The following is a 27,427-nucleotide window of genomic DNA, read 5'->3' as shown; positions in this document are numbered from 1 at the left end:
GGCTCACTGCAACCTCCACCTCCCGGGTTCAAGTGATTTTCCTGCCTCAGCCTCCAGAGTAGCTGGGACTACGGGCATGCGTGACCACGCCCGGCTAATGTTTGTATTTTTAGTAGAGATCGGGTTTCACCATCTTGGCCAGGCTGGTCTTGAACACCTAACCTCAAGTGATCCACCTGCCTCAGCCTCCTAAAGTGCTGGGATTACAGGTGTGAGCCACTGCGTCCGGCCCCTGTCCATACTTTCCATCATTGCCCTCCAAGTCTTAAGGCTCATGAAACGTTCAGTTGTCTCTTTTTACCTCAGGTTAGACTGACTCACTGTGGACTTCCTGAGTTGCAGGATGAGGAGGAGAGCTCACGCTGGTTATGACTGGGGCATTGATCAGGGTCTAGTTGAGAAAACAAATCACAATAAGGATTTCAGCAGAGGGTATTCAGTAGAGGGAATTGGTTACACAGGTTTTGGAGCAAAAGGGAACACTGAGATCACCTAAGGATGATAAACGGAGGAAGCGGCTGCTGAGAAACTGAAGGGAAGGGTTTCAATCACTAGAATGTAGGAGTTGAGGGCTGGGGTAGGTGGACCCCGCAGACCCTGCAGAAGTGTGCAGATCTCTGAGGAGGAAATACCTCCCAGCTGCTGCTGCTACCTCTGAAATGTCCCAGTGAGTCTACTTCTAGAAGAGCTGGAATAATTTGGAGGCTGGAGTCAACTGGCACTGCTGGGCAACACGGACAAGAGGAACAAAGAAGAAAGAAGCCTCCTTGGCCCGGCGCGGTGGCTCACGCCTGTAATCCCAGCACTTTGGGAGGCCGAGGGGGGCAGATCACTAGGTCAGGAGTTCAAGACCAGCCTGGCCAACATGGTGAAACCCCGTCTCTACTAAAAATACAATAAATTAGCCAGTGTGGTGGCACACGCCTGTAGTCCCAGCTATTCAGGAGACTGAGGCAGGGGAATCGCTTGAACCTGGGAGACGGTGGTTGCAGTGAGCCGAGACCATGCCACTGCACTCCAGCCTGGGTGACACAACAGGACTCCGTCTCAAAGAAAAAAGAAAAGTAGCCCCCTTTTCCTTTCCTCCTTCCTAGAACCGCTTATTGATAGAACTTTACAAGAAGCCAACTGGCAAAGGAGTCTGGGCAAATGGTTTTTATATCAGCAGAGTTTAGAATGGCAGGTTTGACACTGCAAGACAAGAGGGGGAAAAAAAACACACCAGAGATGTTTTCCTTTAATAGATTCTGGACTAAGGTGTCTTGAAACGTCTAAGGCAAAAACCTATAACGCTCCTATCTAGACAAGATGGGTGTTAGTACGTGTGGAAAAATGATGCTTATCCACAAATTCCCAGGAGAAGTTAAGCCTCATGAAGGATCTATAGGAGAAAACTGGAGAACCTTTATTTTCGTTTATTTTATTTTACGTTTTTGAGATGGAGTCTTGCTTTGTCACCCAGGCTGGAGTGCAGTGGCATGATCTCGGCTCACTGCAACGTCTGCCTCCCGGGTTCAAATGACTCTCCTGCCTCAGCCTCCCGAGTAGCTGGAACTGCAGGCGCTCACCACCATACCCGGCTAATTTTTGTATTTTTAGTAGAGACGGGGTTCCACCATGTTGGCCAGGCTGGTCTCGAACTCCTGACCTCAAGTGATCCACCCGCCTCGGCCTCCCAAAGTGCTGGGATTACCGGCGTGAGCCACCGTGCCCGGCCACCTGGAGAACCTTTAAGTACCTGCAGAAAGCACTTCCAATTCTTTAGTTGTTGTTGTTGTTGTTGTTCTGATTATGTCCAGAGCTGATGATTCAGAGAATAAGGTTGTGTCTGCCATCCCCATACACAAACGGGTGGTCACCTAAAGCTACCATTGTCCCATTTTCCTACGCCCCTGCAAGCCCTACAAATCCCACAATTCCTCACCTACCAGGTGAACCCTCTTTGAAATTTCCTCCGTAGGAAATTAAGCCCTCAGACATCATCACTAAATTCCCAGAGCTCCTAGAATGATACAATCCAGAAATAATAGAACACCAGGATAAGATTTGATCTTTTTTTTTTCCCAGGCTGGAGTGCAGCGGTACAATCTCGGCTCACTGTAACCTCCGCCTCCTAGGTTCAAGCGATTCTCCTGCCTCAGCCTCCAGAGTAGCTGGGATTACAGGTGCGTGCCACCACGCCTGGCTAATTTTTGTATTTTTAGTAAACATGGGATTTCATCATATTGGCCAGGCTGGTCTTGAACTCCTTACTTACCTCAAGTGATCCACCCACCTCAGCTTCCCAAACTGCTGGGATTACAGGCGTGAGCCACTGTGCCCAGCCTGATCTGTCTATTAAAAGGAGGGCATTTTCCAGGCACAGTGTCTCACGCCTGTAATCCCAGCACTTTGGGAGGCCGAGGTGGGCAGATCACGAGGTCAAGAGATCGAGACCATCCTGGCCAACATGGTGAAACCCTGTCTCTACTAAAAATACAAAAATTAGCCAGGCGTGATGGGAGGTGCCTATAGTCCCAGCTACTTGGGAGGCTGAGGCAGGAGAATCGCTTGAACCTGGGAGGTGGAGGTTGCAGTGAACCGAGATCACACCATTGCACTCCAGTCTGGGCGACACAGCAAGACTCCATCTCAAAAAAAAAAAAAAAAGGAAGGCATTGGAAGTAATTAAAAATAGATCATAATGAAGTAACTCTCCAGAGTAAACCTACATTACAACAAATCAAGAGAGAGGAGTTGTGTAACAATCCTAGCAAGAGGCACTGACATGATATTGAATCAGCTTGGTTTTAACATGTGAGAGAACCTTTCCACCCACAAAGAGCTCAAGGTGCTGTAATTTGTACAATACTATTATCAGTTTATTGACTTGAAAACAGTGCTTAAAAATCTCAGAATCTCAAGAATAACTTCTGGAAAAGCATCTTATAAACAAAAAAAAATGAATTGATTCCTTCTACTGGCAAATGCTTAGAAAACATTTTAAATCTTTTATTTGGATAAAGCTAAAAATAGATGAATTTAGCTAGTTTGATTTTAGAAGACTTTAACTTTTTAAACTAATAGTACTTTTTATTTGTTTTTTACTTGCCAAGCATTGGGCGCAAACCAGTAGTACTTTTTAAAGCATGATCTTAAAAACAAATTTTCCTTTGGGGCTGAGAAGAATAGGTCACAGTCTGAAAAAAGATGAGGGTTAATTATCTGAGACTTAGGTCTTTAGAGGAGGAAGTGGCAATTTTAATGTTACATAATAGCAAAAACCCTAAGTTTCTAAGGCAACCAAAAAGGTTCTGAACTAACCACTGCTCTTTTCTTTGGCTTTAAAAAATCATTCGTGGCCAGGCCCGGTGGCTCACGGCTGTAATTGCAGCACTTTGGGAGGCCGAGGCAGGCAGATCACCTGAGGTCAGGAGTTCGAGGCCAGCCTGGCCAACATGGAGAAACCCTGTCTCTACTAAAAATACATTAGCTGGGTATGGTGGTGCACACCTGTAATCCTAGCTATTCGGCCTGTAATCCTAGCTATTCGGGAGGCTGAGGCAGGAGAATCGCTTGAACCCGGGAGGCAGAGGTTGCAGTGAGCTGAGATCGCACCACTGCATTCCAGCCTGGGCAACAGACCAAAACCTCTGTTTCGAAAAAAAAAAAAAAAAAAAAAAAGAGAAGACATTTATTATGAATGGGGTTGAGGTTAGGTTTTTGTCCCCCAGTGTTCTGAGCCATTTGTAATTATTTGAGTTATTTTCCTATTTTTCTATTGGTTTGTTGGTCGTTTTCTTCTCAATTTCTAGGGGCTTTTTTTTTTTTTTTTAACAGGATGTTGCTGTTTCCCAGGCTGGAGTGCAGTGGCGTGATCATAGCTCACTACAGCCTTGATCCCCTGGGCTCAAGCGATCCTTCTACATCAGCCTCCCTATTAGCTAGGACTACATGAGTGAGCAACAATAACTGGCTGAATTTTTTTTTTTGGCAGGGTGGGTGGTAGAGACAGGGTCTCACTATGTTGCCCAGACTCTTCTCCAACTCCTTGCCTCAAGCAGTCCTACCACGTCGGCCTCCCAAAGTGCTGGGATTGTGAGGGTGGGCCACTGCCACCAACCTTAGGTGGTCTTTGTATATTAGGAAGATTGACCCTTTCTATATAATGAGTTACAGAAACATTTCCAAATGCAAATCAGAGTTCCCACACTCCTAGGAAAAGATAGATTGTTCTATAGCTGTGCCAACAAGTAACCACTAGAACAGTTTATAAACCTATCGCATCAGTCAGGGACAACTTGGTTCATTGAATACACCTCTGAAAACCAACAGTCATTGACAGCCTCATATTTTGAAAGTCAGCTCATGGCCGGGCGCGGTGGCTCTTGCCTGTAATCCCAGCACTTTGGGGGGCCCAGGTGGGCAGATCACCTGAGGTTGGGAGTTCAAGACCAGCCTGACCAATAGGGAGAAACCCCATCTCTGCTAAAAATACAAAATTAGCCAGGTGTGGAGGCACATGCCTGTGATCCCAGCTACTTGGGAGGCTGAGGCAGGAGAATCACTTGAACCCGGGAGGTGGAGGTTGCAGTGAGCCAAGATCACACCATTGCACTCTACCCCAGCCTGGGCAACAAGAATGAAACTCTGTCTCAAAAAAAGAAAGAAAGAAAGAAAGAAAGTCAGCTCATATCAGTGATTTCATACCAGAAAATGCAGTTCTTTTTTTTTTTTTTTTTTTTTTTTGAGATGGAGTCTCACTCTGTCGCCCAAGCTGGAGTGCAGAGGCACAATCTCGGCTCACTGCAACCTCTTCCTCCCGGGTTCAAGTGATTCTCCTGCCTCAGCCTCCCAAGTAGCTGGGACTACAGGTATGTGCCACCATGCCCAGCTAATTTTTGTATTTTTAGTAGAGATGGGGTTTCTCCATGTTGGCCAGTCTGGTCTCAAACTACTGACCTCAGGTGATCTGCCTGCCTCGGCCTCCCAAAGTGCTGGGATTACAGGCATGAGCCACCTCACCCAGCCGTCAAAGGAGTTCTTGCTTGACAGCACTAGCTTTCCTAGTCTTCATTGAGAGTAAGCAGGACAGTGGCTAATGAGATTTGCAGAGAGAGACAGTAGAGACACTTCTTTCGATTCCTCTGGTTTACCTTTTTCTTATGGCAGCCACTGCTACAGCAACCAGTTCTTTCTTCTAGTTTTTTAAGAGAAAAGGTATCCCTCTGTTGCCCAGGCTGGAGTGCCGTGACGTGATCTCGTCTGACTGCAACCTCAAACTCCTGGGTCAAATGATCCTCCCACCTCAGCCTCCTAAGTGGCTGAGACCACAGCCATGCACTACCATGCCCAGCTAATTAAAAAAAAAAAATGGTAGAGACAAGATCTCCCTATATTGGTCAGGCGCGGTGGCTCTTGCCTGTAATCCCAGCACTTTGGGAGGCCAAGGCAGGTGGATTGGCTGAGCTCAGGAGTTCAAAACCACCCTGGGCAACATGATGAAACCCCATCTTTACTAAAATACAAAAAAATTAGCCGGGCGTGGCAGCAACAGCCTGTAATCCCAGCTACTCAGGAGGTGGAGGTGGGAGAGTCACTTAAGCCTGGGAGGCGGAGGTTGTAGTGAGCCGAGATCACGCTACTGCACTCCAGCTTGGGCAACAGAGTGAGACTCTGTCTCAAAAAAAAAAAAAAAAAATCTCCCTATATTGCTCAGGGTGATCTCAAACTCCTGGACTCAAGCAGTCCTCCTGCCTCAGCCTCCCAAAGTGCTGGGATTACAGGCGGGAGCCACTGGGCCCGGCCTATAGCACCCAGTTGTCACTGGACTCTCGACAGCTTCTTGTGGTTGCCACCACATAGCACCTGACCTCAAGCCTGTGCCATGTGTCAGGGCTGGGATGATTTTACCCTACTCACAAGCTAATAAGTTAGCCTATTACTGCTTCATGAGTGTTGGCAGAAGACGTCAAATTCCTGGTATGAGAAAAAGGACTTTATTACTCATGGCACAGCAAGCAGCAAGAATATCATGTTCGTGTCAGTTCTCCTTGCCAAGGAGATGAGAGCGCGGCAGTACTTAATAAAGGAAACTCGTTATTGGATAGCTACAAGAATCTTTTGGGGAGGCATTTTGAAGGAAGCTGAGGTTCTGTGTGAGCAAATGAGAGGTGACCTGCCAGCAAAATTGTGGGTAAGTGCTAATGTGACCTTATTTGCACCCCTAGGCTGATAAGAACTGGAACATTCAAGTTACACTTTTAAAATGCCTGTAGGTATTGTACCATGAGTTGGCAAGGACAGGATCCTAGAATCAGATAGACATGGATTCAAATTCTGCTGCTATTTTTTGTTTTGTTTTCTTTGTTTTTTGAGATGCAGTCTCGCTGTGTCACCCAGGCTGGAGTGCAATGGCACAATCTCAGCTCACTGCGACCTCCGCCTCCCAGGTTCAAGCAATTCTCCTGCCTCAGCCTCCCGAGTATCTGGGATTACAGGCGTGAGCCACTGTGCCTGGCCAAATTCTGCTTCTAGCTGTGTAGTCCTAACCTCTCTGAATGTTTTCTAAATTGTAAAATAGAATTTATTTCTCATAAAATTGTTGAAAAGATTCAGTGGCATCGCATATATGTGATAGGATAAGTTTTTAAAATATTAACCAATATTTTACCCTATCCTTGGATTATGTGGTCCTTCTCTGATTTAGTCATCTGGGCCGTTCTCCATTTCTTCCTTCAGGAAAGGGTTCACCTGGGAGAAAAAGAAGTTAGTTTCATGCTTTTGCATTTCAAAAATCTACCTTTCAGAGAGAAACAGAACGAACTCAACACAAGAAAATAGATTTGTAAGTATACCTGATGTTGGCTGGGCGTGGTGGCTCACACCTGTAATCCCAGCACTGTGGGAGGCCAAGGCGGGTGGATCACCTGAGGTCAGGAGTTCAAGACCAGTCTGACCAATATGGTGAAACTCTGTCTCGACTAAAAATACAAAAACTAGCCGGGCGTGGTAGCAGGCACCTGTAATCCCAGCTACTCAGGAAGCTGAGGCAAAAGGATCACTGAAACCCGGGAGGCAGAGGTTGCAGTGAGCCAAGATTGCACCACTGCACTCCAGCCTGGGTGACAGAGTGAGACTCCATCTCAAAAAAAAGAAGCATTGGCCAGGTGCAGTGGCTCACGCCTGTAATCCCAGCACTTTGGGAGGCCGAGGCAGGCAGATCACGAGGTCAGGAGATCGAGCCCATCCTGGCTAACACGGTGAAACCCCATCTCTACTAAAAATACAAAAAAATTAGCTGGGCATGTTGGCACGCGCCTGTAGTCCCAGCTACTCGGGAGGCTGAGGCAGGAGAATGGCGTGAACCCAGGAGGCAGAGCTTGCAGTGAGCCGAGATGGCGCCACTGCACTCCAGCCTGGGCGACAGAGTGAGACTCCGTCTCAAAAAAAAAAAAAAAAAGAGAGAGAGGGAGTTCCTTTTCCGTGGAATTAAATCTAGACAAATACCTGGATCCCATTATCATAAGGTGAAGGACTTGGATAAGAAGTCATTTCCTTTGTAAATATGCCTTATAACACAGTCAGGGCCAAAGAGAAAAATGCAGGAATCCGCTGGGGGGGCTCTGGGAAAGCTCTTGCTTTGTCCTTCCACGTTCGTGACTTAAGCACTGGCACGACGGCTGGAGCTGCAAAAGCTTCCCCACAGACACGAGCAAAAGGCCAAGAGTTATCCGCTCTGATGTCACTGAACCAGTACCAGCCTGCCTACCGCTTGCCTTCTTGTTACGTAAGAGAAACAGGCCGGGCGCGGTGGCTCACGCCTGTAATCCCAGCACTTAAAGCAGGTGGATCACGAGGTCAAGAGATGAAGACCAGCCTGGCCAAGACGGTCTCTACTAAAAATACAAAATTAGCTGGGTGTGGTGGCGGGCGCCTGTAGTCCCAGCTACTTGGGAGGCTGAGACAGGAGAATCGCTTCAACCTGGGAGGAGGCAGAGGTTACAGTGAGCCAAGACTGCGCCACTGCACTCCAGCCTGGCGACAGAGTGAGGCTCCATCTCAAAAACAAAAAACAAAACAAAACAAAACAAAAACAGAGAAACAATCTTCAATCACTAAAGCCTCTGGTATTCAAATGTTCTGTTATTTGCAGCCAAAACCACTCCTAACTAATGCCATTGACATGGTAGCAGGTTAGGGGAAGGAGGAAGAAAGGAATCAATTGTCAGCTTTTGATTTTTTTTTAAGAGACAAGGTCTTCACTCTAGTTCTCTTCTGAAATAAATAAATAAATGAAAATTTTTTTTTACAAAAAGAGAGAGAGACAAAGTCTTGCTCTCTTGTCTAGGCTGGAGTATGGTGGCGTGATCATAGTTTGCTATAACCTCCAACTCCTGGGCTCAAGTGATCCTTCCACCTCAGCCTCCTGAGTAGCTAGGACTACATGAGTGTACCACCCCACCTGGTCATTTTTTAAACTTTTTGGAGAGATAAGGTCTCCTATGTTGTCCAGGCTAGTCTTGAACTCTTGGCCTCAAGGCATCCTCCTGCCTTGGCCTCCCAGAGTGATGAGATTAGAGGTGTGAGCTGCAGCCACAGCCTTTGCTTTTTTTTTTTTTTTTTTGGAGACAGGGTCTCCCTCTGTTAGTGAGGCTGGAGATCATGGCTCACTGCAACCTCAGCCTCCCAAGGCTCAAGTGATCCTCCTGCCTCAGCCCCCGGAGTAGCTGGGACAACAGGTGCACACCACCATACTGGGCTAATTTTTGTATTTTTAGTAGAAACGGGGTTTTGCCATGATGGCCAGGCTGGTCTCAGACTCCTGAGTTCAGGTAATCCACTCACCTCAGCCTCCCAGGTGCAGGGATTACTGGTTTGAGCCACCATGCCTGGCCAGCTTTTGAATTTTAAAACCTGCAGATGGGTCAAACAAAACTTGAGCTATAGCCAGGTGTCATGTCTCATGTGTATCCCAGTGCTTTGGGAGGCTGAGGTGGGAGAATCTCTTGAGGCCAGGAGCTTGAGGCTGCAGTGAGCTATGATCATGCTACCGCACTCCAGTCCAGGTGACAGAGACCCTTGTCTCAAAAAAAAAAAAAAAAAAAAAAAAAAAAAAAAGGCTATGGCCGATAGATTTGGTAGAATTGATGACAAGTAAACAGGCTACCACATCCTTAGACTACATAAGGATTCCCTGGTCTGGGAATAGTAACAGTTTTTTTCATTGTTACTTTTCCTATGGTGCTGATGGGAATAATAAAAGTTAAATTGTTAAATTGTTAAACTGAGTTATAGAAAAATAAAATTATATTTCCTGTTACATGAGTTTGTGTATGAAGATACACACTTACAATATAGCAATTCTCATTTGACTGAAAATGTTATTCCTTTCTTACCTTTTGATGTCTTACTATTACAATTTTCCCTGCGTGTCCATGGGGAATTGGTTCCAGGACGTCCCTTGGATATCAAAATTTGAGGATTAGCCAGGCACACTGGCTCACACTTGTAATCCCAGCACTTTGGGAAGCTGAGGCGAGCGGATCACTCGACGTCAGGAGTTCGAGACCAGCCTGACGAACATGGTGAAAACCCATCTCTACTAAAAATCCAAAAAAAAATTAGATGGGGCTGGATGTGGTGGCTCACGTCTGTAATCCCAGCTACTCGGGAGGCTGAGGTGGAAGAATCGCTTGAACTCGGGAGATGGAGGTTGCAGTAAGCTGAGATCATGCCATTGCACTCCAGCCTGGGCAACTGAGCAAGACTCCAACTCAAAAAAAAAAAAAAAGAAAGAAAAGAAAAGGAAGTGGTGGCTGGGCACAGTGGCTCATGCCTGTAATCCCAGCACTTTGGGAGGCCAAGGCGGGCGGATCACCCGAGGTCAGGAGTTCGAGATCAACCTGGCCAACATGGTGAAACCCCGTCTCTACTAAAAATACAAAAAAATTAGCCAGGCGTGGTGGTGGGTGTCTGTAATCCCAGCTACTCTGGAGGCTGAGGCAGGAGAATTGCTTGAACTTGACAGGCGGAGGTTGCAGTGAGCCAAGAATGCACAGCATTGCACTCCAGCCTGGGTGACAAGAGTGAAACCCCAAGGGGCTGTGAAATAAAAAAGTCAAAGGCCAAGGCCATCAAAGGTGGGGAATTGCATTAGTTTGCTAGGGCTGCCATAATAAAATACCATAGACTGAGGGCTCAAATAACAGAAATGTATTTTCCCACAGTCCTAGAGGCTGGAAGTCCAAGATCAAGGCTGGCAGGTTTGGCTTCATCCGAAGGACCCCGTGCTTGGCTTGCAGAGGGATGCCTTCTTGCTATGTGTTCCTGTGGTCTCCTCTCTGTGCGTGCTCCCTCGCCCCTGGTGTCTCTCTGTGTGTCCTAATTTCCTCTTCTTTTTTTTTTTTTTTGAGATTGAGTTTCCCTCTTGTTGACCAGGCTGGAGTGCAATGGTGTGATCTCGGCTCACTGCAACCTCTGCCTCCTGGGTTCAAGCGATTCTCCTGCTTCAGGCTCCCAAGTAGCTGGGATTACCAGGCACCCACTACCACGCCCAGCTAATTTTTGTATTTTTAGTAGACACGGGTTTTCACCATGTTGGTCAGGATGGTCTTAATCTCCTGACCTCAAGTGATCTGCCCACCTTGGCCTTCCAAGGTGCTGGGATTACAGGCGTGAACCACCGTGCCCGGCCCATTTCCCTTCAGATAAGGACACAGTCAGATTGGATCATGGCCCACCCTAAGGCTTCATTTTAACTTAATCCCCTCCTTAAAGGGATACAGTGCCATTCTGAGGTACTGGGGAGTGAGAGCTTCAACACGGGAATCTGTTGGGAGGAAGGGGGCACACAGTTTACCTGCCAAAAGAGATCGAATAGGAAATGCTCCACAAAACACTAGGACCTCTCTGGTAACGAGAACCAGAAGTAAACAGCCCTTCTGCTCCTTGCATTGTGAGGCTGAAGCAAGGTTACCTTGGTGATGGGGGGTGAGGAGAGGGGGCTGTCCTGAGAAGCTGTAGCCCCTGGGCAGTTCTTACATGTTGATTTGCAGCCCAAACTCATATCGCGTGTGTGGTTCAGAAAGCTTCAAATGATGAGTTGAGTTAGGTTGCTACTGGTGTGGTAGTGCCCGTCAATGCCAGGCAGGAGCAAATGTAAATTCCCTCTGGAGAAATGTCTCATCTTAGACCTCAACAAATTCCTACACTTTTTTTTTTTTTTTTTTTTTTTGAGTCTCGCATCTCGCTCTGTCACCCAGACTGGAATGCAGTGGTGCTTTTTTTTTTTCTTTTCTTAGGGTCTCACTGCCACCCAGGCTGGAGTGCGGTGATGCGGTCATAGTTCACTGCAGCCTCAAGTTCTTGGCCTCAAGCAATCCTCCCATCTCAGCCCGTCAAGCAGTTGGGACTACAGACATACGCTACCACACCCAGCTGCCCGTCAAGTAGATGGGACTACCACACCCAGCTGATTCTATTTTAGTTTTTTGTACAGACAGGGTTTTGCTATATTGTCCAGGCTGGGATTACAATTTCTTTACCCATGATAAACATTTTATTTTATTATTTTATTTTTTTGAAATGGAGTCTCACTCTGTCGCCCAGGCTGGAGTGCAGTGGCATGATCTCGGCTCACTGCAACCTCTGCCTCCTGGGTTCAAGCAATTCTCCTGCCTCAGCCTCCCAAGTAGCTGGGATTACAGGTATGCACCACCATACCCGGCTAATTTTTGTGTTTTTAGTAGAGCCGGGGTTTCACCATGTTGGCCAGGCTGGTCTCGATTTCCTGACGTCAGGTGATTTTCCCGCCTCAGCCTCCCTAAGTGCTGGGATTACCGGCATGAGCCACCTCACCTGGCCACATACTTATTATATAAATCAATGTCTGAAATTCCAGTATTGAACTATTTGCAAGTCTGTTCACTCTATCTGTTGTTCATACTGCTTCTAATACATGGTACTTGGATTTTGTGTGTGTACTTAGGCATTTTCTTTTTTACTCTGAGCTGCTTATTATTATTATTTTTTTTTTACAAAATTATGTGGGCTGGGTGTGGTGGCTCAGCCTGTAATCCCAGCACTTTGGGAGGCTGAGGCGGGCAGATCACCTGAGGTCAGGAGTTTGAGACCAGCCTGGCCAACACGGTGAAGCCCATCTCTACTAAAAATACAAAAATTAGCCGGGCGTGGTGGTGCATGCCTGTAATCCCAGCTACTCAGGAGGCTGAGGCAAGAGAATTGCTTGACCCCGGGAGGCGGAGGTTGCAGTGAGCCGAGATCTCGCCATTGCACTCCAGTCTGGGTGACGGAGCGAGACTCTGTCTCAAAAAAAAAAAAAAAAAAGTAGAAATTGTGATTGCCTGATGGATTCTTCCTGCCCACTGCACAGACAAAACCAGTTCACTGAGACCATGGTATTGCCATAAAAAAAGAGTTTAATTAATGTGACGCCAACTACATTTGAGATGGAGTTACTACTCAAATTAGTCTCTCCCAAGGCTTGAAGGTTAGGGTTTTTGTGGACAATTTGGTGGGCAAGGGGCTAGAAAATGAGTGCTGTTGATTGGTTGGATATAAAATTGTAGGGGTGTGGCAGGGCATGGTGGCTCACACCTGTAATCCCAGCACTTCGGGAGGCCAAGGCGGGCGGATCACCTGAGGTCAGGAGTTCGAGACCAGCCTGGCCAACATGGTGAAACCCCGTCTCTACTAAAAATACAAAATTAGCTGAGCGTGGTGGCACATGCCTGTAATCCCAGCTGCTTGGGAGGCTGAGGCAGGAGAATTGCTTGAACCCGGGAGGCGGAGGTTGCAATAAGCCGAGATCATGCCATTGCACTCCAGCCTGGGCGACAAGAACGAAACTCCATCTCAAAAAAAAAAAAAAAAAAAAAAAAGAGAGGGGTGTGGAAAACAGTCCATGTGTGCTGAGTTCACCTCTAGGTGGGGCCACAGTCATGAGTCCCAAGCCCAGGTGGTCAGTCCAAAGAAAAATCTCAAAAAAGTAATCATAGGTTCTGCAATAGTGACAATATCTATAGAAGCAACTGGGGATGGAGAAACTACACCTGTTTTGTGGCTTCTGGCCACATGATTCCTGAGTAGAAAGGGATTATAGAAACTACACTTACAGGCTGGGCGTGGTGGCTCACACCTGTAATCCTAGCACTTTGGGAGGCGGAGGCAGGTAGATTACCTGAGTTCAGGAGTTTGAGACCAGCCTGGCCAATACGGTGAAACTCTGTCTCTACTAAAAATGCAAAAATTAGCCGGGCATGGTGGCAGGCGTCTGTAATCCCATCTACTTCGGAGGCTGAGGCAGGAGAATTGCTTGAACCCGGGAGGCGGAGGTTGCGGTAAGTTGAGATTGCACCACTGCATTCCAGCCTGTGCAACAAGAGCAAAACTCAGTCTCAAAAAAGAAGAAAGAAAAGAAAAATAAACTACGCTTACATTTTAGCAGAGTTCAGGCCCCTCCCACAATCCTAATCTTGTGGCCTTTTATTGGTTCCACGAAGGCAGTTTTTGGTCCTTGAGCAAGGAGGGGATTAGTTTTAGGGAGGGACTGTTATCATCCTTGCTTTCAAGTTTAAGGGTAAACTAAATTTATTTCTTTTTAAAGTTTTAAAAGTTATTATTATCATTATCATTACAGGTGCACAGGGTCTCACTCTGTATAGCCCAGGCTGAGTGTAGTGGCTCAATCACAGCTCACTGCAGGCTGGACCTTCTGGGCTCAAGTGATCATGAAACTACCATTGCAAGATTATAACTGAGACAGTAAAAGAGATCTGACCTAACCGACTCCATCTTCCTTCCTTCCTTCCTTTCTTCCTTCCTTCCTCCTTCCCTCCCTCCCTCTCTCCCTCCCTTTTTTCCTTCCTTCCTTTGTCAAAACTTTTCCAAGCTGTCCTTGTTCATTCCTGGGCCAAACTAACTTTGGGAGAAACTTAGTTTATAGTTTGAAACCAAAACAATAGCAGCCCTTTCCCAAAACAAACCCTCTTCTTGCATGGGGAATAGACTGCCTTTGTAGGACTAACAAATTAGCCAAAAGATAGAAATTACAGTTTACGAGCCATGAAGCTGGAAGCTGTAAGGTTGTGGGTTTTTTTTCTTTTTCTTTTTCTTTTTCTTTTGTTTCCCGAGACGGAGTCTTGCTCTGTCACCCAGGCTGGAGTGCAGTAGTTTGATCTTGGTTCACTACAACCTCCGAGGAGGCTGTAAGATTCTGACCCTCTCTGAATTTCTCCTGGAGATAACATCACTATTGTAAAACCTAAGATCAGTGCTTGAGACATGTTGCAGACCCTGCACTTGATGGACCAGCTGGCACCACCTAGATGGATAAACTGGCTCATCTGATCTTGTGGCCCGGACCCGGGAACTGACTCAGCACAAGAAGACAGCTCCCACTTCTTATATCTTCATCTCCGAACCAATCAATCAGCACTCCTGACTCACTGCCCCCCAACCCCCAACCCCCAACCAAATTATCCTAAAAATATCTAAGTGCCAGGGGAAACTGATTTGAGTAGTAATAAATCTCCCGTCCCAGGCCGGGCGTGGTGGCTCACGCCTGTAATCCCAGCACTTTGGGAGGCCGAGGCGGGCGGATCTTGAGGTCAGGAGATTCAGACCATCCTGGCTAATATGGTGAAACCCCGTCTCTACCAAAAATATAAAAAATTAGCTGGGCGTGGTGGCGCTCGCCTGTAATCCCAGTTACGAGGGCAGCCGAGGCAGGATAACCGCTTGAACTCTGGAGGCGGAGGTTGCAGTGAGCCGAGATTGCGTCCCTGCACTCCAGCCTGGGCAACAGAGTGAGACTCCGTCTCAAACAAAACAAAACAAAACAAAACAAAACACAATAAAACACAACACTCTGGTCTCCCATGCAGCCGGCTGTGAATCGCTGTTTCTTTATTTAAATTTTCCTGTCTTGGTAAATCAGCTGTATCTAGGCAGTGGGCAAGGTGAACCTGCTGGGTGGTTAGAGTCCTCCCATCTAAGCCCTCCGAGCAAGCTGCCTGTGCCACCATGCCCAGCTAATTTTTAATTAATTAATTAATTAATTTTGTAGAGATAGAGTCTTGTTATGTTGCTGCTCTCAAATTCCTGGGTTTAAGCGATCCTTCCACCTCAGCCTCCCAAAGCACTATTACAAGTATGAGCCACGGCGCCTGGCTCTTGGGAGAAATTCAGTTGAGCTGTGGCTCATGCCCATAATTCCAGCACTTTGGGAGGCCGAGGCAGGAAGATTGCTTTTAATGACCAGGATTCAATCAAAGCTTTGCATCTGCTTGTAATGTCTTTACTCTCTTTTCATTCATAACAGTTCCCCTGTTTCCCTCTCTTGGCCAGGCTGGTCTCCAACTCCTGACCTCCAGTGATCCTTCCACCTTGGCCTCCCAAGGTGCTGGGATTACAGGCGTGAGCCACCGTGCCTGGCCTTTTAAATTAAATTAAATTAATTTTTTTTTTTTTGAGACTGAGTCTTGGTCTGTGGCCCAGGCTGGAGTGCAGTGGCACGATCTTGGCTCACTGCAGCCTCTGCCTCCTGGGTTCAAGTGATTCTCCTGCCTCTGCCTCCCCAGTGGCTGGGATTACAGGCGCCTCCCACCATGCCAGGCTAATTTTTGTATTTTTGGTAGTGATGGTGTTTCGCTGTGTTGGTCAGGCTGGTCTCGAACTCCTGACCTTAGGTGATCCGCTTGCCTCGGCCTCCCAAAGTGCTGGATGGACAGGCGTAAGCCACCGAGCCCGGCTGACGTTCACTTTTTGAAGAGACCAGGACAGTTATCTTGTGAATGCCCATAGTCTAGATTTGTCTGAGTGCTTCCTCATGGCCTCCTTTAACTTGTATCTTGATCTTCCTATACTTTTTGTAGTCTGGAAATTAGGCCTAGAGGCTTGATTGGTACAGTTTTGCCAAGAATATGTCATAGGTGATACTGAACATTTCCTAACGCATCACATCAAAATTATCAGGTTGTCCCACTCATTAATGTTAAGTTGGATCACTTGGTTAAAGTGATGGTTGCCAGATATCTTCCCCAAATTGACATTTAAGAATCACAGGCCAGGCCAGGCATGGTGGCTCACGCCTGTAATCCCAGCACTTTGGGAGGCCGAGGTGGGTGGATCACCTGAGCTCAGGAGTTCGAGACCAGCCTGATTAACATGGAGAAACCCCATCTGTACTAAAAATACAAAAATTAGCCGGGAGTGGTGGCGCATGCCTGTAATCTCAGCTACTTGGGAGGCTGAGGCAGGAGAACATGCTTGAACCCGGGAGACGGAGGTTGCAGTGAGCCGAGATTGTGCCATTGCACTCAAGCCTGGGCGACACAGCGAGACTCCGTCTAAAAATAAAAATTAAAATTAAATAAAAAATAAGGAATCACAGGACAGTTTTTCAGCTTCTTATAATGTCAAACATACACTCACAGCCCAGTAGGATGGTTCACGCCTGTAATCCCAGCACTCTGGGAGGCTGAAGCGGGCAGATCACCTGAGGTCAGGACTTCAAGACCAGCCTGGCCAACATGGTGAAACCCCATCTCTACTAAAAATACAAAAATTAGCCAGGCATGGTGGTGGGTGACTCCAATCCCAGCTACTCGGGAGGCTGAGGCAGGAGAATCGCTTGAACCCAGGAAGCGTAGGTTGTGTGAGTCAAAATTGCACCACAGCACTCCAGCCTGGGCAACAGAGCGAGACTCCGTCTCAAAAAAAAAAAAAAAATACACTGACTATATGAGCCAGCAATTCCTCGTGTAGGTGTTTTTAGAAGAGAAATGAAAACTTATGTTCATACAGAAACTTGTACATGAGTTTATAGTAGCTTTATTCATAATTGCCCCTAACTGGAGATAACCCAAATGCCCTTCAACTGGGGAATGGATAAACAGACTGGGATGCATCCTTATGATGGATTGATACTCAGCAATGAAAAGGAAAAAGATACAGACGCAGACACCGCCATGAGGAACTTTAAATGCATTATGCTAAGTGTAAGAAGCCAGACTCGAAAGGCTACTGCATTGTTTGACTCCATTTACATAACATTCTAGAAATAGCAAAAATCGTAGGAACAGAAAACCCTAACCCTAAACCAAAATATCAATTTTTAAATTTAATAGTGAGAGATAGATGTTTTCAGTGACTGACAGACTCATTCAGTACTTTCCTAGTATCAAGAAATCTGGAAAAGTTAAGTGTCAATCAGAAAGATTCTAGGTAAAGGTGGAATCAGAACGAAGGGAAGTGTGGGAATGTTTCACCGTGCTCATAGTGAAGCTTCATGAATGGAGCAGATTTTGTTAATTGCCTAATTAACATTCATTCCCCTCCTTCTTTCTCCTTAAAAGCACCAAACTTTGGGGAGGTATCCACCTTCCTCCACAAAGCCATATGCTTTACTACACCAGTTATGTTTATCTCACATCCCTTGGCAGAGACTGGTTTAGGAACAGAACTGTGACTCAATTCAGACTCAATTCAGACGAATTTTGAAGGAATGTCTCTCCCAGGAGACTTCTAGGAAATGTGTCCTTTCTCACAGAAGAGATGAGATGATGCTTCTTCCTTTGCATGTTACTGTACCTGAATGTGATGCTTCAACCTACTGCAGCTGTCTTGCTACCAGCCTAGAACAAAGCTCAGACAGTCCTGGGAAAGTCAAGAGAATCAGAGGCAGAGCTGGAGCCCTGTGGTACCCGACACAGGCCCTACCCTAGCTCACCTTGCTATTTCAGCAAGCTAAATTGCGTTTTCCCGACATAACATCCAATACCCTAAACAACTTAATGCCTGTCCCACAATATAATATGTCTTTTTGGTGGTAGCGATATTGGCCCACCTGAGAGGTGCTGAAAAAATAACTGAAATATTTTTATTCTTTGAACTTTCTTTTTAAATACTAATTGCTATGCACATCACCTCCCCAAACTTTCTGTCAATTCATTTTGTCTGGGTTCAAATCTCAGTTTCACTTCTTACATTACAGATGTTTCTTTTTTTAATTTTTTTTTGAGACAGTCTCACTCTGTTGCCCAGGCTGGAGTGCAGCCGCGAGATCTCAGCTCACTGCAACCTCTGCCTCCCGGGTTCTAGTGATTCTCATGCCTCAGCCTCCTGAGTGGCTGGGATTACAGGTGTGTGCTACCATGCCCAGCTATTTTTTGCATTTTTGGTAGAGACGGGGTTTCACCATGTTGGCCAGGCTGGTCTCAAACTCTAGGCCTCAAGGGACCCACCTGCCTCAGCCTTCCAAAGTGCTGTGATAACAGGAGTGAACCACTGTGCCTGGCCAACAGATGTTTCTAATTTTAATGAAGTCAACTTTATTAGTCATTGCCCTTATGGTTTCTGATTTCGTGTCTTCTTTATAAAATCTTCCCCTTCCTCAAGCTGGACTTTCACGATCCACAACTTCAAGGCTGTCCAGTTATGTCGTGTTGTGTGGACGGCATTTCCTGGGATGCACAGTGGACGGCACCCCCTTTAAGTTGTGCAAAGCAGTTCTATTAGAAATCACTAGAATAAGCCCCTATATTTTCTTGTGAAAGTTGTCAAGTTTCAGCCAGGTGCAGTGGCTCACGCCTGTAATCCCAGCACTTTGGGAGGCCGAGGTGGGCGGATCACCTGAGGTTGGGAGTTCAAGACCAGTCTGGCCAACATGGAGAAACCTGTCTCTGCTAAAAATACAAAATTAGCCAGGCATAGTGGTGCGTGTCTGTAATCCCAGCTACTCAGGAGGCTGAGGCGGGAGAATCACTTGAACCCAGGAGGCGGAGGTTGTGGTGAGCCGAGACTGCGCTGCTGCACTCCAGCCTGGGCGACGAGAGCCAAATTCCGTCCCCTCAACTCCCCCACCAAAAAAAAGAAAGTTGTCAAGTTTTGTTATTCTCATTTAAATCTTTCAGAAATATATAATGTATTTTTGTATCTGATTTGGGATTGGAACCCTATTTTACCTGGTCCTGGGTCACAGTGCATCCTTTCCTCCGTTGGTTAGTCATGCCACTTCTGCCGCACTGTCTGTATACGTGTCTGTTTGTGGACTCTCTATTCTGTACTGGATTTGTTCACTCCCTATCAATACCACACAGTGTGAGTAGTCTTAGTTACTACACCTTTATAATAATCTTTTTTTGAGACAGAGTCTTGTTCCTGTCACCCAGGCTAGAGCACAGTGGCTCAGTCTCGGCTCATTACAACTTCTGTCCCCCGGGCTCAAGCGATTCTCCTGCCTCAGCCTCCCAAGGAGCTGGCATTACAGGCACGTGCCAACCGCCCCCACCCCAGCTAATTTTTGTATTTTTAGTACAGACAGGGTTTCACCATGTTGGCCAGGCTGGTCTTGAGTTCCTGACCTCAAGAAGTCCGCCTGCCTTGGCCTCCCAAAGTGCTGGGATTACAGGTGTGAGCCACTGCGCCCGGCCTATAAAAATTCTTTTTTTTTTTTTTCCCTTGTCTTGCTCTGTCACCCAGGCTGGAGTACACTGGCGCGATCTCGGCTCACTGCAAGCTCCGCCGCCTGGGTTCAAGTGATTCTCCTGCCTCAGCCTCCGGAGTAGCTGGGACTACAGGCGGCCGCCACCACGACCAGCTAATTTTTTGTGTTTTTAGTAGAGACGGGGTTTCACCGTGTTAGCCAGGATGGTCTCGATCTCCTGACCTCATGATCCACCCGCCTCGGCCTCCCAAAGTGCCGGGATCACAGGCGTGAGCCACCGCGCCCGGCCTAAAAATTCTTAATACGAGGTAGGGCAAGATTTCCACAAGTCCTTTTACTTCAAAAGTGTTTTGATTATTGTTGACTCTTTACTCGTGAATTTAAAAATAACCTTACAAAAATGCTTAGAAACTCTGTGGGATTTTGATTGAAATTACATTGAATTGGCCGGGCGCGGTGGCTCACGCCTGTGATCCCAGCACTTTGGGAGGCCGAGGCGGGCGGATCACCAGGTCAGGAGATCGAGACCATCTTGGCTAACACGGTGAAACCACGTCTCTACTAAAAATACAAAACATTAGCTGGGTGCAGCGGCAGGCGCCTGTAGTCCCAGCTACTTGGGAGGCTGAGGCAGGAGAATGGCGTGAACCCGGGAGGCGGAGCTTGCAGTGAGCCGAGATCGCGCCACTGCACTCCAGCCTGGGCGACAGAGCGAGACTCCATCTCAAGGAAAAAATTAAAAAAAAAGAAATTACATTGAATTTGAAGACTAATATATGGAAAACTGGCATCTTTATAATATTGAGTCTTTCCATACATGAATATAGATTTTTTTTTTTTTTTTTTTTGAGATAGGGTCCCACTCCATCTCCCAGGCTGGAGTGCAGTGGTGCAGTCATGGCTCAACCTCCTGGGCTCAAGTGATCCTCCCATCTTAGCCTCCCAGGTAGCTGGGACCACAGGCATGTGCCACCATGCCTGAATGATTAAAAAACAATTTCTTTTTTGTAGCAATGAGGTCTCACTATGTTGTCCGGGCTGGTCTCAAACACCTGGCTCCAGGTGATGCTTCCACTTAGGCCTCCCAAAGTGTTGGGATTATAGGCGTGAACCAAGGCGCCTGGCCCCTAAATATAGGTTTTTAATTTACTGCCTATTCTTGTCTCACTGCCATGGTTAGAACCTCTAGAATAATATTGAGTAGACGTAATAATAGAACGCATTATTGTTACTGACTTTAAATGTCTAATTATTAACTATGATGCTGTTTACTCTGCATTTTTGGTAGATACATTTTATTAGATTAAGGAAGTTTCTTTATCTAGTTTGTTAAGGTTTTTAAAACATTTTGTGAATGGATGTGCATTTATATCAATGGTTTTCCTGTGTCTGATCAAATGAATCAAACAATTTCTCTTATTTAATTTGTTTTACTATGGTGAATTACACTGACAGAGGTATTTTTTTTTTTTCTGGAGTTTCTGGTGTCCAGGCTGGAGCGTGCAGGGTGCAATTATAGCTCATTCAGCTTCAAACTCCTAGACAATTGGGCTCCAGTGGTCCTCCTACCTCAGCCTCCTGGGTAGCTGGGATTACAGGGGCGAGCAACTGTGCCATTTGTAAGAGCTTTTTACTGTAAAATTATGCTTGCATTCCTGAAGTAAACCCAATAAAAAAATATGTACATGTATGTGTGAATATGTGGATTTCTAAATTCTGATTTAATTTAAGATACCTGTTTCAGTAGCCATGAGTGAGGATGAATTCTCATTTATTATTTTGTTTGATTTGATTTCAAGGTTATGCTACCCTTATAGAATGAGCTATTTGTTCCCATTGTTCTTTATCTGGAAGCATTTGTATAAGTTTGAGATAATCTGTTTCTTAACTTTTTTGGCAGCAATCTCCTGTAAAATCACTGGGGTGTGGTCATTTGTGTGGCAGATTTCATTTTGTTAATGGTCATAAGTCTATGCATAGTTGAGTTCCATTTTGTTAATTATTTCTTCTAGGAAACTGTCATTTATCTATTTCCTAATTCATCAGCATAAAATTATTCATAATATTCTCTTATTTTTCAAGCCACGGCTGTGTCTGCTATGTCTTTTTTTCATAATATTGTTTGTGTCTTTCTCTTTGTTCTTAATCTGTCAAAGGTTTCATTATTATTTATTTTTTTATTTTTTGAGATGGAGTCTCACTCTGTCACCCAGGCGGGAGTGCAATGGCACAATCTCGGCTCACTGCAACCTCTGCCTCCTGGGTTCAAGTGATTCTACTGCCTCAGCCTCCCAAGTAGCTGGGATTACAGGCGCCTGCCACCACGTCCAGCTAATTTTTGTATTTTTAGTAGAGATGGGGTTTCACCATGTTAGCCAGGCTGGTCTGGAACTCCTGACCTCAGGTGATCCACCCACCTTGGCCTCCCAAAGTGCTGGGCCTACAGGTGTGAGCTACCACACCTGGCCTGTCAAAGGTTTTAAATATTGTTATTTCAGAGAACCAGCTTTTGGTTTTATGAATCCTCTCTTCTGTATTTTGTATTCTGTTTTATCAATTTCTGCTCTTTAGCATTTTTTCTTCACATTTTTCCTGTCATATTTCCTTGTTTGCTGAGTTGTTGTTCCTTTATTAACTTCTTGATTAAATGCTGAGCTACTTATTTTCCAGTCTTCTTCTCTAATATAACCAGTTAAGCTTATATATTCTCCTTTAGCTTCTGTTAAAACTCCGTAAGTTTTGGGCCAGGCTCTGTGGCTCACCCTGTAATCCCAGCACTTTGGGAGGCTGAGACAGGTGGATCACTTGATGTCAGGAGTTCAAGACCAGCCTGACCAACATGGTGAAACCTTGTCTCTACTAAAAATACAAAAATTAGCTGGGCATGGTGGCCTGCTCCTGTAATCCCAGCTACTTGGGAGGCTGAGGCAGGAGAATCGCTTGAACCCAGGAGGCAGAGGCTGCAGTGAGCCAAGATCCTGCCACTGCACTCCAGCCTGGGCGACAGAGAGAGACCCTGTCTCAAAAAACAAAACAAGATGAAACAAAAAAGACCCAAACAAACCAAAAAGCTCCTCAAGTTTTGGAATGATTTCCATGACCATTCCATTTTACATTTGTGTCCATTAATTTCCTCTTTTCCATCCTGCTCTCTGCCCTGGGGCTGCCTGTGGGAACTACAAGGGGCTGCTTGCTGTGCCCTCTGTCTTCCATTTGGGTTCAGCCATTGGGGATTCCTGGCAGGAGACAGAAGAGGAGATCGAGGTCAGGGTATCTATGTCCCTGAACTCCTCTCTGAGATTGCCTCAAGCTGCTTATTTATGTCCCTTGACAGAAGGTCATTGCTTCTTGCATGGTGGTTTGCTCTACAAAAAAATCTCACTTGGGATTTCTCTAACTTCTCTCTGTTCTCATCTCTTTGGACGTATGGGTTGTGACAGTTCTACTGTTACTAGTATGAGATCCTCCACTGTTCCTTGTGATTTCCACATATCTTACCCAGGCTGGAGTGCAGTGGTGTCATCACGGCTCACTGCAGCCTCGACCACCTGGGCCCAAGTGATCCTCCCGCCTCAGCCTCCAGAGTAGGTGGGACTACAAGCTTGCACCACCGCACCTGGCTAATTAAACTTTTTTTTTCTTTTTTCAGAGATAGGGTCTCCCTATGTTGCCCAGGCTGGTCTCAAGCTCCTGGGCTCAAGTGATCCTCCTGCCTTGGCCTCCCAAAGTGCTGGGATTACAGGCATGAGCCACGACACCCATCCTTCATATTCATATTCTTTTTTTTTTTTTTTTTGAGACGGAGTCTCACTCTGTTGCCCAGGCTGGAGTGCAGTAGCTCAATCTTGGCTCACTGCAAACTTCACCTCCCGGGCTCAAGCGATTCTCCTGCTTCAGCCACACGAGTAGCTGGGATTACAGGCACACACCATCACGCCCGGCTAATTTTGTATTTTTAGTAAAGATGGTGTTTCACCATGTTGGTCAGGCGGGTTTGGAGCTCCTGACCTCAGGTGATCCCCAGCCTCGGCCTCCCAAAGTGCTGGGATTACAGGTGTGAGCCACTGCGCCCGGTCAGTCCTTCATATTCTTTAATAATCCAAAAAAGCTTTTCGAGGTTGTATTATTCATTACTTCTTTATTTATTTTTCCCAGTTCCCTGGTTATCCATGGAAACTGTCTCATTTTCTTCCCTTCTTTCCCCCCCTCCCCCCGACCATGGAATCTTTTTGGCCACCTGTCTAATTTTCTTTTATCTTATTTTTTAATTTCTAAAAAAATGCCTTCTGGAGTTGTGGATGCCCCAGACTTTATCACCTTTTCCTGCACTGTTAATCTAAATCATATCATTAAATCTGAATTATAAGATTTTGGAAATAAACCTGATAAACCTGCAGAGCTCATTACTGGCCTCTCCACCTGATGGAGGTACAGTAGTCACTGTGTTTAGTTTTTGTAGTTAATGGTGTTATACCATTTTACGTGGAGCTTGATTTTGCATGGCTGGCTAGTGACTCAGCCTTTAGGATGAAGGGTTAGGGAGACAGAGATAACACTTTCTTGATTTGGCTTTCTTCCCTTGCCTGTTTTTGCACCTCTGCATCAAATGTGAAGGAATCAGCTTCCGAAATTTATGACTGATCCCTGCCCTTCCTCAGCCCATCTAGAGAACTGCAGCAACTTGGAAGGCAGTGCCAGGACCAATCTGTCATTTAACTTAAAATACATTTTTTTTTTTTTTTTGAGACGGAGTCTTGCTCTGTCACCCAGGCTGGAGCACAGTGGCATGATCTCGGCTCACTGCAACCTCTGCCTCCCTGGTTCAAGTGATTCTCCTGCCTCAGCCTCCCAAGTAGCTGGGATTACAGGTGCCCGCGCCATCACAGCGGCTAATTTTTGTATTTTTAGTAGAGATGGGGTTTCGCCATGTTGACCAGGCTGGTCTGGAACTCCTGACCTCAGGTGATCCGCCCGCCTCGGCCTCCCAAAGTGCTAGGATTACTGGAGTCTGCTTTCTTTTACATCAATCATATCTTCTTGAAACTACAGCCCGACTGGGCGTGGTGGCTCACGCCTGTAATCCCAACACTTTGGGAGGCCGAGGCGGGTGGATCACTTGAGGTCAGGAGTTTGAGACTAGCCTGCTCAACATGGTGAAACCTCGTCTCTATTAAAAATACAAAAATTAGCCAGGCGTGGTGGCGCGTGCCTGTAATCCCAGCTACTTGGGAGGCTGAGGCAGGAGAATCGCTTGAACCCGGGAGGCGGAGCTTTCAGTAAACTGAGATTGCACCACTGAACTCCAGCCTGGGCGACAGAGCGAGACTCCCTGTCAAACAAAACAAAACAAAAAACTATACCCCTTGATTTGACATGGCTCTTTCTTAATTCTCCCCAATAGCATGTTTACTCTTAGGATGTGTCAATTCTTCAGACAGCTCATCCCATCTTTTATTGGGCCATTTTCCTATGAAGATGCAAAATATGTGGGTGGAGGTTGGAAGGTGGGAGGCTAAAACAAACGGAATCACATGGAATCTCTTTTAACTTTATGGGCAAGGTGGGGGATTATTAGATTTGAGCGCACCCCACTCATGTAACTGTTTTGCAAAATACTTAAAATTATTCAAGGAACGCACGAATATCTTTTTTTTTTTTGAGATGGATTCTTGATATATTTCCCAGTCTGGTCTCGAACTCCTTGCCTCAAGCGATTCTCCCACGTCGGCCTTCCAAAGTGCTGGGATTACAGTCATGAGCCACCGCGCCTGGCCAATAATGTTTGTTTAAAAATAAAAAGATAAATAAGAAACTCGAAGTAAAGTCCGCTTTGACCATCGTCCCGATCGTTCTCTTCTCTGGAGGTAACCGTTACCAGCGTTTTGAGCACACTTTTCCAGTCTCCTTTCTATATGTTTTCTTTCCTCTACTGCATATACAGAGTTTCTTTTTATACAAATGACACCTCTTGGGGTCTCATTAAGACCCTAACGGGAGACGTGATGGCCAATTTATTTAAGGAAAGCAGACTTAACAATCGTTTATGAAAACCTACTGGGTGGCAACCCTGCGCTAAGTGCTTTCTTTGGCATGAAGGGTTCTGGTATTTCACTCGTCACAATCAGTTAGCTAAGCCATTAGCTAGCGAGTACGGGGAGAGTCGCTAGTAGCCATTAGGGGGCGAGTACGGGGAGAGTCGCTTCAAAGCGAGGAGGTAGGGTTTGCATTTTGATGGGACCTGCAGGAAACCTAATAGAGTGAGATACAACCGCAAAACAGAAAAATGCTGTCATCGGCAGTTGGCTCTGTCAATAAAGCTTGCGAAGCTGAAATGCGAAGAACTATCTGCCGAGACCGAAGCTTCCTTCGGAATCTAAGAATCGACACCGCGCCTGCGAGGCTAGCCTTGGAGCCCGGAGAGGAAGGCACCAGCAATGGCAAAAAAGATGCACTAAGCAGGCAGCAACCGAGCAGCCAACCCGAGAGCTGGGAGCGCGCCGGCCCGGTGGGAAAATGCGCCTGCGCAGACCGCTGGGGGCGGGAGGGGCGGGGCTTGAGGGGCGGTCAATGCGCCTGCGCACACCGCACGGCGAGGTGGGGGAGGGCAGTCCGTGTGTGTCTGTGTTGTTGTTCGGCGGCGGCGGCGGCGGTAAGATGGCTGCCCACGGGGGCTCCGCGGCGTCCTCGGCGCTGAAGGGGTTAATTCAACAGTTCACCACCATTACCGGTAAGAGACGCGGTTACCGGAAGGTGGAGAGTGGGGTCCGGAGCGGGCAGCGGGTCTGCCCCGGGCTTCCCCTTACCTTCAGGCATTCCTCCTTCGGGCTTTACCCACAGCTCCCGTCCTCCCTCCTGAGGAAGAGGCGACGACGGCGTCGGGGTCTCCGGGTTCAGGCGGGAGACAGCCCCCCCCCGCTCCCGATACCCTCGTTCTCTGTCTCCTAGTAGTGTGGAGGGAGATCCCCCAATCCCCCGCCAGCCCAGACCTGGGAATGGGCCGAGTCCGTCCGCCCCCGCCGGCCCGGGGACCCGGGGGCGGGAGGAGTGGGGGGCCGCACCCGGGCCACCGCCCTCCTCCTCCTCCTTCATCATCTTCCCTTCTCTGTGCAGCCCTGCGGTGCGGTGCATCTCCTCACCTCCTTTTTTCCTTTCTTCCCCGGCCAGGTCATTCTGCCCCGGTCCCCGGCCTGCCCTTCCCCTTTCTGGGCCCCTCGGAGCCATCGCCGTGGCCCTGGCGGGTTCGGGCCCTCCCGCCTTCACGGCAAGGCCGGTGGGTTCGGCCGTGCCTTTACACTTCACTGGGGACAGGCCGCCAGAAGCGGGGGGTGCTGAGGAGGACCTCAGGGACTGAGGCTTTGAAGGAAGAATGAGGGGAACCCCCAAGCTGAATAGGGGAGGCCTGGAAGAATCCAGGGTGGCGTTTCCCACCTCCCCATAATAAAATCATAAAGACGGAGACGATGGCGCCGGGGCCTCCTGCTGATAAGATAGGGATGGCGGCAGAAACTTCTTTGAGAGAAAATCTGTTTCTGGGTGTCAGTATCCCCGAAACCCTAGGCCTAGGTTGGTCTCTCCCTTTGGACCCCTGCGAAGGGCACACGCAGATCCTCTTACCGCCTGGAGGAAAGGCCCTAAAGCCATTCTATGAATTCTCTCTGTCTTGTTTCTCTCTGATGGTGCTGAACTTTCTTGCATGAGTTATTAGAGGGCGGAGCAAATGATGAAGTTCTCTGTGGAGTGATTTGAGAGAAGAGTACTCCAATGTGCCTGAGTGTAATTTTGCCGTTCTAGTTTGTCATTTTGGAAGGAGGTCAGAATGTTAGTTCCCTCTCTCAACGGATCTATACTTTATCTCGTAATTTGTTAGATGCGGAGAATGTTTCCACTGTTAATGTTCCTAGAGTTTAACGTGGAATATCTGGTTAAGTAAAATTTTATATTGTTTTAACTACTACAGGTTGTATACTAGTTACCGTTTTA

General features: G+C 47.0%; 1 protein-coding gene, 1 long non-coding RNA gene and 1 pseudogene across 4 annotated transcripts in view; 1 reads left to right on the top strand and 2 right to left on the bottom strand.

Annotated features, from left to right (window-relative positions):
* Positions 1 to 49: 49 nt before the first annotated feature.
* On the bottom strand, positions 50 to 27,145 carry LOC134758135 (uncharacterized). The gene is made up of 3 exons (XR_010133054.1): positions 27,062 to 27,145; positions 6,653 to 6,732; positions 50 to 391 (listed from the first exon to the last, which is right to left on the bottom strand). It is a non-coding gene; the product is annotated as an uncharacterized lncRNA (long non-coding RNA).
* The window catches only part of UBXN7 (UBX domain protein 7), a 104,238-nt gene continuing 83,615 nt past the window's right edge, over positions 6,805 to 27,427 (top strand). Inside the window, exon 1 of one of the 3 annotated variants that reach the window (XM_019024413.3) lies at positions 6,805 to 6,826. Coding sequence is in view for 1 of the 3 variants with exons in the window: in XM_019024412.3 (XP_018879957.2) it covers positions 26,015 to 26,174 (160 nt within the window). In the remaining 2 variants the exon portion in view is untranslated. Of the gene's footprint in view, positions 6,827 to 25,685; positions 25,953 to 26,014; positions 26,175 to 27,427 lie in introns of those variants that run through there. The other 2 variants (XM_019024414.3, XM_019024412.3) reach the window with 2 other exon arrangements.
* LOC109026356 (collagen alpha-1(I) chain-like) lies at positions 25,443 to 27,068 on the bottom strand (annotated as a pseudogene).

Source organism: Gorilla gorilla, chromosome 2 (genome assembly GCF_029281585.2).
Source record: "Gorilla gorilla gorilla isolate KB3781 chromosome 2, NHGRI_mGorGor1-v2.1_pri, whole genome shotgun sequence".
Lineage (NCBI taxonomy): Eukaryota > Metazoa > Chordata > Mammalia > Primates > Hominidae > Gorilla > Gorilla gorilla.
The sequence above is the reverse complement of the archived record's forward strand: the minus strand, read 5'-3'. Positions and strand labels throughout refer to the sequence as shown.